The 13,677-nt window shown below is 63.0% G+C and overlaps 1 protein-coding gene across 3 annotated transcripts; it reads left to right on the forward strand.

Moving 5' to 3' along the window:
- Positions 1-2,160: 2,160 nt before the first annotated feature.
- Positions 2,161-13,360, forward strand: Lat2 (linker for activation of T cells family member 2). 3 transcript variants are annotated; one of them, XM_021728591.3, is made up of 13 exons: positions 2,165-2,324; positions 5,331-5,449; positions 5,781-5,820; positions 7,894-7,937; positions 8,032-8,092; positions 8,312-8,349; positions 8,588-8,623; positions 8,693-8,723; positions 9,133-9,188; positions 9,875-9,937; positions 10,204-10,296; positions 10,672-10,795; positions 12,493-13,360. In XM_021728591.3, the coding sequence occupies exons 2-12, from the start codon at positions 5,356-5,358 to the stop codon at positions 10,776-10,778; spliced, it is 663 nt and encodes a 220-aa protein (XP_021584266.2). In that variant the 5' UTR covers positions 2,165-2,324; positions 5,331-5,355; the 3' UTR covers positions 10,779-10,795; positions 12,493-13,360. The 3 variants fall into 3 exon arrangements, with proteins under 3 accessions (XP_077880046.1, XP_021584266.2, XP_021584267.2); XM_078023920.1 differs by having other exon boundaries at positions 2,161-2,324; positions 8,588-8,723; XM_021728592.3 differs by lacking the exon at positions 8,588-8,623.
- The last annotated feature ends 317 nt before the right edge of the window (positions 13,361-13,677 follow it).

Genomic DNA, 13,677 nt, shown 5'->3' on the forward strand with positions numbered 1-13,677 from the left:
TCCCACAACAGCGCGGGGCACCAGGACTCTGGGGGTGGAAGCTGTGGACATGGTACTCAGCATAGACTGCCCTGGGCTGGTGTTTCTGGTCTTCTTCCAAAGAGGGGCGGATGAGCCAGGGGGTGGGCAGGCAAGCACGCATTCCAGGTGGGTTGGGGAGGGGCTGGAGGACCTGACCCACCCCTGAGTCACTCCTCTGGAGTCCAATCCCTTTGTGGGTTGGGAGTGGGGGAGCGCAGCTCAGGCCTCCTCAGGCCCTGGGTCCCTCCCCAGGGCCACAAACCAGCAACTCAGTGGGACCCTATCTGAAACTAGGTCTGAGGGGTATAGCTTGGCAGTAAAACGCTCCAAGGGTCAGACTCCAGACCCACAAAGAAGAAAGCCTCCATTGCTGGCCTCTTGGAGGTGGGTACAAACTGGTAACAGCTACGCCAGGGCCAGGGGTTGGCTGGAATTTGGCTTTTGACTTGCAAATTGGACTGTCCCATACTCTCACCCAGGCTGCCTCCCCAGCTGGGCCCACAGCAGCTAAAGCCTGCAGCCAACTTCCTGTGGAATCGTTTTGCTTGGCTTTGTGCAGTGCTGGAGTTAAGCCCAGTACCACTGTGCTGCAGCCCTGCCATGAGACCAGTCATCACTGAGTTGCCCAGGCTGGCCTCACCCTGGGGTGCTCCTGCCTCAACCTCCTGAACAGCTTGGGTGACAGGCACACACCCCACACCTAACTTTGTTGTCCATTTGAGACAGAAGCTATTCAGATATTGGATAGTTGTGCCGCAGTTAGGGGACTGACCTGGAGCTACGTGACTCTGGGTGGCCGGTGGCAGTGCCGCAGGAGGGGAAATTCCAAATGCCTAAGCACAACATGTTCGTCTGTGTATAAGTTTAAGTACACCCAAAGAATAAGATCAAAAAGAGAAGAGAATGCATCTGGAACATAAGGGAATGTTATAGATTCAGTTCACAGTGGGCATGAAGTACGTTTTCCTCAAGAAAACTGACAGTTTCCAGCAGCCTTTGTGGAAGTTCTGACTCTGGGAGATTCCTGGCTGATGGATTTCTAGGAAAAACACCATCCATGAAAACCTGGAGTGGTGTCCCTAGCTGAGCACACCGGCCCGTGCTTGGTCCCAGCGGTTGTGTGCCAGTGAGGAGATGCAGGGCCGGGCACACGGGACGCCTGTGCTCTGCACTCCCAGCCCTACACCTATCTCAGGGCAACTCCTGAGCCAGCGCCCAAAGGTCTCCCTGAGCCAGGGCCTGGACTTGTGCTACCCTTTTCCCCCACACGGTGGCAGCAGAGGCAGGTCTGGCTGCCCATCAGCGCTGTCCTGGACAAAATGACTGGCAAAACCCAGGCTGAGAGACCCTAGTGGTGTCCCAGGGCTGGGGGCCTAGATTCTGAGACGCCAAACTTGCTGTGGGTTGGGACCCCCTGTCCCGTGCCCTGGTGTCTGGCACACGGGGGTGCTGCGCACGAGTGAATCCCACCAATGAGAGGCCGTCCCTGGGGAATGCGCCGCTGAACCCATCTGGGGGGGCACGCAGGCATCCACCCTCCTTCAGGCCCTGCGTCCCCACGGGGCCCTGCGGGGAAGCTGAGGTCCTGTTCCCTGGAGGTGGCCAGGTGGGCAGGCTGGGCCAAGTTGCCCACAGTGTTGGCTGCAAGCCACCGCCAGCTCTGGCTCAGTCCCCTCCAGGCACAGGGGCTTGGGTGGTTGGATGGCCGGGGCAACTCCAGAGGATGTGCTCTCGTGGCCCCCACCAGGGCCGCTGGGCACAGAGGTCGGTCACCTCTTTCAGGGCAGCTGCAGGTCCTTGCCAACCGCCTGCGCCAGGCCTGGCCTTCCTCTGCCACCCATGGCTCTCTGTCCTCTGCACACATGTCCTCATCTGCTCCATCCTGGTATGCATGTGCCACACGTCTCTCCACCCGGTCCCCAGCATCCCGTGTCCCTGTGTGTGGTGGTGTCTGAGCCTGCTCTCTGCCTCATTGTCTCCACCGTCACCTAGCTTTCCTTCTTTGTTCCCGTCCCGTGGTGCGTCTCCTCTTTGGGTGTGACTGTGGGTCTTTGCGTGTTTGCCTGTGTGTGTCCGGGTCTTTATCTTCCCTGTGCTGTGCCCTCTGTCCCTCCCTTTCTGTCTGTCAATAGCTGAGCCTGTCCGGCGAGCAGCGGATGTGAGCATGACTCAGTGGCTGACAGGAAGCCCGTCACCTCGCCTGCTGCCCCCAGTCTGTGGCGTTGGCGGCAGTTCGGGCAGGTGTGCGGGTGCGTGTGTGGGCACAGGATGGGGTGGCTGCAGTGAGGCGTCCTGACTCTCAGGTAAGCATTTCCCAGGGTGCCTGGAGCCTGGCTGAGGCAGAGGCCCCTAGGCTGTCCCCAACCCCAAAGGGGCAGTTGGTGGCCATTGGGTGGATTGGAGCAGGCAGGGACACCTGGCGCCTCCTATGCTGGCACTTGTGGCCAAGGCCCTCAGCAGCTGTCCCTGTGGCTCCGGCCCCTTTCCTGCCCCGTCCCAGCCCAGCATGGCCCTGAGAGCCCCCAGGGTGGCTCCGTCACTGTCCAGAAGTGGGACTATCTCTGCTGTGGGACTCCAGGCAAGTGTGCCAGGCCCACCCTCCTGCAGCTCAGCCAGGGGCTGGAGGGGACAGCCATGGTGGGGCTGGAGGCCTCTTTGTTCCAGCCTTGTTGACAGGAGGCTGTGGCTGGCCAGCCTCTCAGCCACCCTGCCGTCACCACCATCACAGCCCCTGGGACAAGGGCTGCCGGGCCCATCCACCCCTCCTCCCCCTGCCCCTACCTGGGCGGACTCCCCTGCAGAGGACTCTCCCCAGCCTCATTGGAGACCCAGGCTTATTTGGACCAAGAGACAGACCCCAGGGCAGCGCCAGTGATCAAGCCAGCCCAGGGCCTGGAGTTCGGGTGCCACCTCTCATACTGCCCTGGCCTTGGGCCCGAGTTCCTGTCCCCAGCATGTGTAGCAGGCTGAGCGACTGGACGGATGGTGTGCGAGGCCCTTCCGGGTTGGGGGCCTTGGTGCCGCCGCCCAGCGCTTTCCCACAGCCGCTCTCGGCACACCCTGCTCATATGAAAACTGCCCACTTCCCTCTGCGCTATTTTGGCCTCCAGAGCCAAGGCCGGCCCCGCCCAGCCCCACCTGGCCCCTTGGGGCTTTCAGGGCTGTCAGGGGTGCCCCAGGGGCCCAGCCTGCTGCCTGCCACCACCTGCTCTGGAACCTGGACGGCAGTGGGAGGCAGAGGGACAGGGCAGAATGTCAGCCTGGGGCACAGGGGACCAGGAGGGAGGGGCATGCAGAGCCCCCGGCCCTGGGCTTGCACCCAGCCTCTGCCTCCTTGGACACAGCACCCTCTGGCCCTGCTGCTCCCCTAAGGAGGAGCCTTCCTGGGGAACAGCTTCAGATCAGGCGGGTGCCCCAAGCATTGGCCCTGCCCCTCCCCAGGCCCCTGGCCCTTCACCCTCAGGAGGGAAAGCTCCGACCTCCGCGTCTGCAGGCAGCCAGGCGGGCAGGCTCCAGCACAGCTGCCCACAGCGTTTGCTGCAGGCCACCCTCAGCTTTGTGGCATCTCACACCACAGTCCTTGGGAACCACAGTGGTGACAAGAGTCCCAGTGGTCACAGCCGCCAAGGCCCAGCCCTGCACCACATGCATTGTCACAAGTCCAAGCTGGGCCTTGGGACAGACCTGAGGGACAAGTGTAGTTATCTCCCCTGTCCAATAGGTGAGAGAACATAGACCAGGCCTGACCTGTCCCTTGCCCAGGGCTGAGGGCACTCCACAGTTGTGCCCACCCAGGACAGTCAGCTCTGGTGGCGGAAGGCCATCTTTCCTGGGAAGACCTGAGGTACCCCGGAGAGCAACAGCAGAGGTCAGGTCAGCTCCTGGGGTCTTAAGCAGACTGTTCCCTGTGCTGTGCCCTCTGTCCCTCTGGTGCGGGGCCCCCAGCCCACCAACGTGCCTGTGTCCAAGTCCTAGGAGGCAGAAAGAGTCACTGTCCTAACAAAAGGACAAAGATGACTGGGGTCAGCAGAGGAGGGCAAGCCAGGCAGCCAGAAGTAAGAGGGACCCGAGCTGGTGTCCCCTGGGAGAGCGGGCCTGGCCAGCAGCAACGTGGGAGGCCTGGGGCTGATCCCCATTTTGTAGATAGGAAACAGAGGCCCGGAGGCTCTGGGCACAGGTGGGATTTGGTCCCAGGAATCCTCCCCAAGGCCAGGTGCTCCCTCTTCACACAGCTGGAGAAGAGGTGGCCCCGGCTGCCCAGGTGGAAGGGTGCCAAGGGACAGCAGGCCAGGGCAGGGGAGCCGAGCTCCCCTGGGCACCGCCCCGGGTGACGCGGCTTGTGCTGGTCACAGGTCTGCGCGTCCACTTGTGCTCATTGACTCACGTGGCCTTGGGGCAGGCGAGGAGGCCATCGTGACGGCCCCCTGTGGTTCAGGGCTGCATGGAGATTCCTCATCTTTGCCACCATCACCCCGGAAGCCCAGAGAGTGAGCGAGGGGACAGCCCTAGTCCCCAGCCCCAGCCTGGGGCAGCAGGCGGGTGGCACAGAGTGGCCGTCACAGGGCTTAGCCCCCTCAACTGTGTCCCTGCCAGTGCCAAGTGCCATTATAGTTCATTCCCCGTGTGGCCTGCACACCAAGGCCCAGAGGCAGGGAGGGTCACGGACTGTGTGGCAGCCCTCTGCCAGCTCCTCACCCCGACTCCTCCCTCCGCCTCTGTCACCCCTGCACAGCCCACTGCCAGCTACTGTGGGCAGCTGTTCCCTCCCTGGGGGCCCCTTCCTGACCTCCCTCCCGGCTCAGGGGGCGGACTCAGGAGGAAGGGGGAGGAAGTGCCATTCCCAGGTCCTGGGAGGCAGAGGAGCCAGGGGCGCCAGTGTGAGGGTGTCGGGTGGGTACCTGGGCTCTGAGAGGTGGGAGGAGGGGCCTCAGACCCCGGGTCCCATGGAGCCCAGGACAGTGGCAGGTCGTGGCCAGCTGAGCCCAGGTTGGGGCCGGGGCAGCCATGAGTGGGCACTCCAGCCTGGGTTTCTCCATCTGTGAATCGGGGTGACCTGTCCCTCGGGGCTGGCTGGGCAGGGGCTTTGGGCTGCACGCAGGTGTGCATGCCTCAGTTAGTGGGCTTGGTCCCCAGCTCACGCCGTGGTAACAGTGGCAGGACCTGGGGGCTGGTCCCATGGGGAACAGCAGCCCATCAGTCCTGGGAGCAGGGAGGGAAGACACTGTGGCCTGGCCTCCGATGAGGGCTGTCCAGGCCCAGGGGGGCCAGGAGCCTGAGCGGGGACCGGCCTGGCTCATGGCCTGTTGCAGGCGCAGGTGGGTCACCAGGGTGGACATGAGCGCCGGGACCGAGCTGCTGTGGCCAGGGGCCGCGCTGCTGCTGCTGCTGGGGACCGCGGCCGGGCTGTGTGTGCGTTGCTCGCGCCCAGGTAAGGGGATGGGTACAGTGACGATGTCCCAGAGACCTCCCAGGCCAAGACCTGGCTTGGCCCCAAAGCTGCCCTCTGAGGACCACAGGTCTGCTTCACGGGGGCTTTGGATTTGAGGGGTCAAGGGTGGTCTCTGGGCGGGCGAGTCACTCTGCACCAGTAAGGTAGCTGGGGTGCCTGGCACTGCGCCCTCCTCTCCTGACATATGGTGTCCCATAGCATGGCTGGCTGGGCCCCAGAGTCCTGCCTGAGTCCTGCAGAGGGCACGGGAGACATGAGAGGAGGGGCCGCAGACCTGTCCCTGGGGCTCAGCACCCCACCTCTCCCACAGGGCTGAAGAAGGCCGAGAAGATCTACCAGCAGAGGAGCCTGTGAGTGGCCTCCCTGTGGGCACCCACCCGCCCCGCTCCTCCCTGCCCCTCCACCCCGGGGCGGGCTCCAGAGGGTCCCCAGCAGTCAGGGCAGGGGAAGAAAGGGCCCAGGGGCTGTCCAGGCCCCACCTCAGCCTGGATCAGGTAAGGCTTGGGGCAGGACCAGCCACCTCCAGCTTCAGAGGCCCAGGCCACCTGTCCTCGCCTCACTCTCATCCCAACCCAGGAGCTCCCACTGGGCTGGGCAGAGGGGAGCCCAGCCTCACAGGCCATGGCCCCCTGGGAGAGCTGGGCACAGGATGTGAGCAAAGTCCCAGGCCCCCTGGAAATGCTCAAGGGGCTCAGGAAGGGGTATGGCTATGACCCTTGGGGGACCAAGGAAGGCCAAGGGGGTGGGGGGCAGGATTGGGAGAAAAGGCCCCATAGGGCTGCCTGCTGGATGCGGCAGAACCAGAGTGGGACTGAGACCCAAGAACAACCCTGGGCAGTAGCCTTCAGTGTCCTGTGATTGAGTAAGGGTGACCACAGACCACTCTCAGGGACAGGCACAGCCTGACACAGCATCACGACACTCATGGGCACACCCGGAAGAAACGCACACACAAACGCACACACACTTCCTCATTTCCCTTTGCAACTGAAAAACCACAGTGAGGTATGGAAATAGAATCTCCCCCTCCTGCCCACCCAGAGCAGGGCCAGGCCTGTCTGGGCTCTTGTGGACACCTGACTTCTGAGCCATGTGTTTGCAGATTCCGCTGTGGCTCCCAAGTGCCTTCCTTCTTCCACCCTGCCCCCTCAGCCCCTGATGGTCTCCATCCCCAGTGGATCCCAGAGCTGTAGATGGCCAGGGCCAGAGGCTAAATGTTCTCGTGGTGGTGGGGGGGGGACTCCTGGACTGTCCCCTTCCTGGAGCACCTTCCCCTGCCCTCCTCTCTCACCTCAGTCCTGCAGGTCTGCCCAAAGCAACTGTCACCAGGCCCAGCTCCCCAGTCACTTTCTCTAGGAAACTATGCCCGATTGTCATGTGGCTTTAGGACATCCCTCCTAAATCAGGCCTCCCTGATTTGGCTCTGGGTAGTCTGGACCAGGTAGCCATTCTGGTTCAGGGAAGGAGCCCTAAACCTGCTTGAATAGATAACTGGCTCATCTATAAGGGCAGCAACCATTTTCAAGGGTGCTTTATGACCCAAGGTGGCAGCTGGAGCTCGGTCCCTCATCTCTGCATTCTAAGCAGTAGGAATAAAGAAGGGATAAAGATAAAAAGGGTGGACCCCAGCTGGAAGTTCTCTGTGTAAGGATACTTCTGGGAACCATCAACAACCTAGGCATGCATCTTGTTGCCCGCAGATTAATCATGGCTACACCTAGGTGTGGGAAAGGCTGGCAAACAGTCTTCTAGATGGGCTCATGGCCCCCTAAACAAAATCAGCGTTCTGCAAAGGAAACGGGGAGCCCTGTGGTGGTGGGGTACCTGGCTGTCAGCTGAGCGTTGATGTGGCTCACCAGTTATTGAGGAGTAAATGGCAGCTTTGAACATGCCCAGGGGGACATCGTCTTGGGGAGGACAAACATTCCTAGGGCATCAGGCAGGGGGCAGGCTCTTGGTCACTGTGGCTGAAATCACTTCCCCTGGTCACTGACGAGTCCCTGAGCAGCCCAACCCTGAGGCCCTAGAAGCCTAGGGTGGGCTCCATAGCCCTGCCAGACACCCCTCCCCATCTCTGGGCCCTGGGGCCCAGCAGGATGTGGCCAGGTGGAGGCCCTGTTGGGGGACTGGTCTGGCTGGTGGTGGGCCCTGGGGCCCAGCAGGATGTGGCCAGGTGGAGGCCCTGTTGGGGGACTGGTCTGGCTGGTGGCTGGTTTCCATCCAAGGCCGTGGGAAGGGGGCCCAGTGGGAGGGGCGTGGCCTGCTGGTGGAGGCAGGAGGACCCTGGTCAGAGACCTGGGGGGCAGCAGCCCCCGCCCATTGTGGAGCTCCCAACCCTGCGCTCTGTGTCCCCTCCCGATCTGTCCCTGTGTCCCGGGGCTGTGGGAGGCCAAGCCCGCTCAGCCAGCTCGCCACCTTTCCAGGCAGGAGAACCGGCAGAGCTTTGCAGTGGCGCGGACGTATTCCTGTGAGTCCCGGGGCGGAGGAGTCCTGGGGTGGAGGCTGGGCGTGGCCTGGACACACACCCCGGGGCCTGGCCAACACCTCTTTGCCTTTTGCAGTGGTCAGGCAGCCCTGGCCAGGGCCACCGACGGGCGTGAACCCTGACATGGCACCCGCAAGGTAGGGCAAGCTTCCTGTCACAGGCCCTGGGTTCCTGCAGCCCTGGGGGTCCCCACTTGGCTGTGGCTGGGCCCAGACCTCACTCCCTTCCCAGGCCCCAGAGCCCCAGGGATGGACTCAGGGCTCCACCCAGGGCTGTAGGGCTGTGGCCTCCAGACCCCCGGAAGGCCCAGCCTCCCCCAGTGCCTCCCCCAGCCCCCTCCTGTCCCATCCCTGCAGGAATGACAAGCTGCTGCACTTCTCCAGCCCCCTGGACGGTGAGTGACAGCAGAGGGGGGGAGAGGGGAGCCCAGCAAGGGGCTTGGGCCAGGTGGTCCCTCCTGGGACCCTCCTGTGCAGGAGTCCTGCTGACCAGGGCCGCCTTCCCAGGAGGCACTGGAGCTGGGGCTGGGGCTGATGGCACAGGGGACAGAGCAGTGCCAGGTGTGAGCACAGGGATGACCAGTTGGGCAGGGGCAAGGTCAGCAGGGGAGGACAGCCTGGCCTTTCTTCCAGATCCCGTGTCCCCCAGGTACCAGAACTTCAGCAAAGGTGGGTGGCTGGCTGGGGGCGGGGGGTGCCCAGCCTGGGGCTCAGGCCTGACTCTCTGCTCCTCTCCAGGGGACGGTCAGGACTCCGATGCAGCCTACATGTGAGTGGCCTCCCCTGCCCTGGACATGCCTCCCCTGTCCCCCTGCCACTGACCCCCCCCCCTTCCTTGCCTGTGAACCGTGAACTGCTGCTACCATGGAGGAAGCTCTGGGCAGGGCTGGAGGGCACTGTCTCTGTTCAGGTGACCATGGGAGAGGAGGGCCCTCAGATGCCTCTTCATGTCACCAATGTGCAAACTGTGGCCCGGGCAGGTGGGGACTTGCCAAGGGCCTAGCAAGGTGCCTGGAGCCTGGCTGCCACCCCTCAGGCCCTAGGGTGACGCAGGTGCTCAGGAAAAGGGGAGGGAGGGATCCGGGGTTCCTAGGGGAGTGATGGCCAGAGCTGCCCCAGCCCCGCTGTCCCCCGTGGGGTCACCCTACAACCTGTGCTGCGTCTGTTTTCTTGGCCAGAGACCCCATCGCCGCAGACTACTACAATTGGGGGTGCTCTACGAAGTCCCCGGAAGGTTAGGTGAAGGGCGGAGGGTGCAGTGGGGTGGGCACTTGACCTCAGAGGCCACGGTCCAGGGCAGGGCAGGGGGAGGGAAGGATAGGGAGGAGGCTGGAGTGGGTCTGGAGATGTGCAGAGGCTGCTGGGGAGATGGGGCAGCCACAGAGGGTGGGGATGTGGGCAGAGCGGAGGCAGAGGAGAGCCACGGTGGGGAGCAGCAGGGAGCCAGGGAGGGGGCGGGCAACCTGGCTTCCCAACTCCCAGGGCCGGGGGCACCTGGTGAGCACCGAGGGCCCCCAACAGGACGCTCACCCATGCCAATGTGGGGTCCCCTGCACACTTCTGAGGTTGGGGGGCTTGTTTCTCGGTGTCCATTCATCACAGATGGACGCTGGGAGAGGCAGAGGCCACAGGCCTCCCGGTGCAGGCTGGGTCACCACACCAGCCTTGGTCCCCAAGCCCAATGACCTTGGCCTGTCCCACCCTATCAGAAGGGTCCAGCCCCTCCAGCAGCCAGGCCCTGCTGCCCCCCTCCCGCCCCCTGGCCCCCTCCAGCTTCAGTCCTCCTCTCAGCCCTCCCCATGCATCTGGCTGTGCCCTCGGGAGACAGGGAGGACGCCTGATGTCCTGGGGCCCCAGCAGACACTGGCACAGGGGGGAGGAGACCCGCCTGACAGGCCACGCGCCTGCTCTCTCTGGCAGATGACGACGATGCCACCTCCTACGAGAACGTCCTCATCTGCAAGCCCAGAGTCCTGGAGTCAGGTGAGGCTGCCCCACCCCGAGGGCTGGGCCAGGGCAGGGTGAGTCCTTGGCCAGGCCCCGCCTGGCCCGGGCTGAGGTCCCTGCTGCTGGGGGACTGCCATCTCTCCATCTCTGGTGCCTTGGGTGCCCCTGTGTCCTTCGAGGCGGCCCATGAGCTCCTGTGCCTCTAGGGAGGGAGCAGGGGGATCCCTCCCTGGGTGGGCTCCCAGCACAGGCACAGGAGGCCTCTGTGAAGGGAGGCCTGCCCCTCACTGGCCCTTCTGCAGGTTGTCCCTGTGTCCCTGTGGGCGTCGAGGAGACTGAGGATTATCAGAACTCGGCATCCATCCATCAGTGGCGGGAGTCCAGGAGGGCCGTGGGTATGTGGCCTGGGACAGAGGCCCAGGGTGCATCTCGAGCAGGCTGGGGACTGGCCTGCGAGGGTGGATGGGGTGGACCTCCCTCTGGCCACACCCCTCGTTCCACAGCAGAGCCTCCAGCACACAGCAGCCCCGGAGGCCTTGGTCCCGCCTGGACTCCCCTCCTGGGCCGGCTGCCCATCCAGCAGCATGCCTGGGCTCCAAGGGACTCTAGAGAGCCTTGGTGACAGACAGATGCATGCTGCGAGTCCCCTCCAGTGTGACGTCTCCTGCAAGCCACTTTGTGGGGTCTGGGGTCTGAGACTGGGCACCCAGCTGGGGACAGTGGTAATGTGTGGTGTGAACCCTCCCACAGCCACCTGTCCCCATCCACAGAGCAAGGCCCGATAGCAGGACATCCCTGTCCAGCAGGAAGCCCAGAGGAGGATGCTGGGGAGCCCGACTATGTGAATGGGGACGTGACCATGGCCGGGGAGGCCTAGGGGAGACGGGAAGGAAGGTATGGCACCCCCAAGCTTTCTGGGGCCCGCCTGGCTCAGAGGGGAGGGCCCACAGCTTGGAGGAGCCCTGCAGGGCCATGGTCCATGTCTGTGGGTGCTCAGGAGGGTTGGGGACCCTGCTCCCCCACTGGCTTCTGTCCAGCCCACCCAGTGCCCTGCCCTCTCCTGTGGGCCCAGGGAACCTCTCAGCCGCAAGCCCAGGTGACAGGTTGGTGGCACAGGGTCTACGGCCAGGGGCACTGCAGCCTGAGAGGCCTTGCCCGCTCTCCAGAGGATAGCAGGGACAGCAGAGCCAACCCCAGGTGCCCCAAGTCTGGGGGCAGGTGCAGGAAGGTGGAGGAGCTGGGCAGGGAGGTGCCTGGGAGATGGAGTGCTGGGCAGGGCCAGCGGGTTGGGCTGCGAGTCCAGCTGAGGCCTGGTAGACGCAGGGACAGCAGCAGGTGGAGCCTGAAAGAACCCGACAGGGCTGTCCTGGGCCTGGCATGGATGTGTCCTGAAGGATGGATGGACTGTGGCCTGGGGCCTGAGGGTCGGAGCTGCAGGGTCGGCCTGAGCGGGAGGGAGGCCACTGCCGGCCCCCTGGGCGCCAGGGAGCGGGTCTGTGGGGAAGGCCAGGAGCCTCTGCACCCAAGTCCAAGGTGCCCGTCAAGGCAACATGGAATGGGCAGGCCAGGAGCTGGGCCTAGACAGCCTTGGGGACTGTCACTGCATAGGTGGCTCTGAAAGCCAGATGACTGGCAGAGAGTCACCAAGGGAAGGAGGGCAGATGGGGACCTAGGAAGAAGGTGATGGTTAAATCAGCTGCAGAGGCAGCTTCCCAGGGCCCTGAGGGTGACAGTGCTCAGGGAGGGGGCGGCCAGGCACAGGGGAGGTGAGAAGATGACAGAGCTGAGTGCCGCATGTTGGTGACAAGGGCTGTTTTGATGACATGGGGGGATACCTGTTTTAAGAGACCGCGAATGGCAATCATTCCAGAAGTTTCACTTGAAAGGCAGAGAAAGGGAACAGGGCTGGAGGTTCTCAGGGGGCGTCTGGGTGTCCCCTCCAGGGGTATCCCTAACAGGGACCCAAAAAAGATGACATGACTGCATGTCCTTTGACGACAGATGCCACCTCTGGGAGGTGTGGCTTGGGGTCAGGCGGAGGCTGGTGGAGGCTCTGCATCCTGATACAGCTGGCAGAGAGCAGGGACAGCAGAGCCAACCCAGGGTGCCCAAGTCCAGGCAGGAGAGTTCCACTGGCCCAGGGCAGCTGGGGGAGGTCCTTCCTGTGCAGAGGAAAGCACAGGATGGTCATGTGCACGTGAAGGCCACGTGCCCCATCCACCACCAGCACAGGCAGGACTCGAACTTAAAGCCCAGGTGCCAGCCAGCTGCAGGGGCACATGCCTGTAATCCCAGCGGCTTGGGAGGCTGAGGCAGGAGGTTCGCAAGTTCAAAGCCAGCCTCAGCAACTTAGTGAGGCCCTGTCTCCAAATTAAATAGAAAAAGGGCAGAGGATGGGGCCCAGTGGCTAAGCGCCCCTAGATTCAGTCCCCAGTACCCCCCCCCTACCCCCAGAAAAAAAAATCCTGGCAGGACCCAGGGAAGGCCAGGCTGCAGCTGAAAGCTGAGCTGGACCTGCTGTGGTTCCAGAGGAACAGGCACCAGCTGAGCCACGTCCTTCCTGTTTGACACTCTCTCCCTGTGCACTGCAGGAGACCAGGGAGCCCCAGACCACGGACGTGTCTGCTGTCCTTTGAGGGCCACTTTCCAGTGCTGCTCCACTTTTGGGTCCCTGCCAGGGCTACCCCTGGAGAGGACACCCACAGACGCCCCTGAGGACCTGCTGTCCGTGGGGAACAGTTGTATGTAAATGGCCAGAGCTGCAGCCCCAGCCCCGTGCCCTCTCCCAACTGGGACCTCCTTGGGGCAGGCCTGCTGCCACCTGGCTCCTGCGTGACAGCACCGTATCTAACACCATGCAACACTGGCCTCCGCGTCCTTTCTGCTATGGATTTGGATCCTAAGTTGCTTATTCATGTGGCTTCTGTGACTTGCTGACTGTGACCACAGGTCTGCAGTTAACTCATCCAGAGGGGACATACTGACATTCTGACTGCAGGCGGCTTCTCTCCAGTGGGGGCGCCCCCTCCCCTCTGCCCTTCAGTGGGGCTTCTCTTCCCTCTGGGCTTCTGTTCACTCAGAGATGAAGCCAGCATGGCGTCCCAGCGTGGCGTTGCTCTCCGCTGGGACACAGTGCCTGTGGTGGGGCACAGGGCTAGCACACCCAGGATCAGAGCTGGGGGGGGGGGTGGGGCAGGCAGGAAGCTCTCAAGTTCAAGGCCAGCCTCTGCAACTGTCTCATTTAAAAAGGGGAGGGCGTGCATGGGAGCTGGGAGCCTGGTGGTCAGAATGGCCGCCCAAGGCTCCCCTCCTGGGCTCTGGAACCCTCCGGAGCCCTCTGCTCCTTGGCTGAGCTGAAGAGCTGAAAAGGGACCTTCTCACGGGCCACAAATGCCACCTGTGGAACAAAGTGTGTACCTCCAAAGTGTATCCCCCCGAATAAACCTCTGTGGCTCAGGAGCAGTTCTCTGACACCTGCCTCTCTCTCTGGGAAAAACCTGAATGAAAGTTGCATCTGACTCAGAAGAAATGACCCTGAGGCCCAGAGAGGAGGGGCCATGGACAGGCACCTGGACCCCAAGACCAGCCCTCTTCCTAGGTGCCACCTTCAGTTGTTCCCAAGAAGAAATTAATGCCACAAGTTGGGAAGTCAGAGGAAACATCTAGAACCCAACTGTTGGCCTCTTGTCTCCTCAGTCCTGAGACAGGAGTCCCCTGTATGAGCTCAGGCCTAAGCAGAAGCAGGGGAGGGGAGGGTCCTGCAGTGGCCTCCAGCA

Source organism: Ictidomys tridecemlineatus, chromosome 10 (genome assembly GCF_052094955.1).
Source record: "Ictidomys tridecemlineatus isolate mIctTri1 chromosome 10, mIctTri1.hap1, whole genome shotgun sequence".
NCBI lineage: Eukaryota > Metazoa > Chordata > Mammalia > Rodentia > Sciuridae > Ictidomys > Ictidomys tridecemlineatus.

Bases quoted from the DNA above. Each gene is read 5' to 3' on its own strand.
- Lat2 (XM_078023920.1), top strand. From the start codon at position 5,356: ATGAGCGCCGGGACCGAGCTGCTGTGGCCAGGGGCCGCGCTGCTGCTG. The intron at 7,938-8,031 runs GTGAGTCCCGGG...TGCCTTTTGCAG, and splicing joins AGTGGCGCGGACGTATTCCT to TGGTCAGGCAGCCCTGGCCA. The intron at 9,938-10,203 runs GTGAGGCTGCCC...GCCCTTCTGCAG, and splicing joins GCCCAGAGTCCTGGAGTCAG to GTTGTCCCTGTGTCCCTGTG.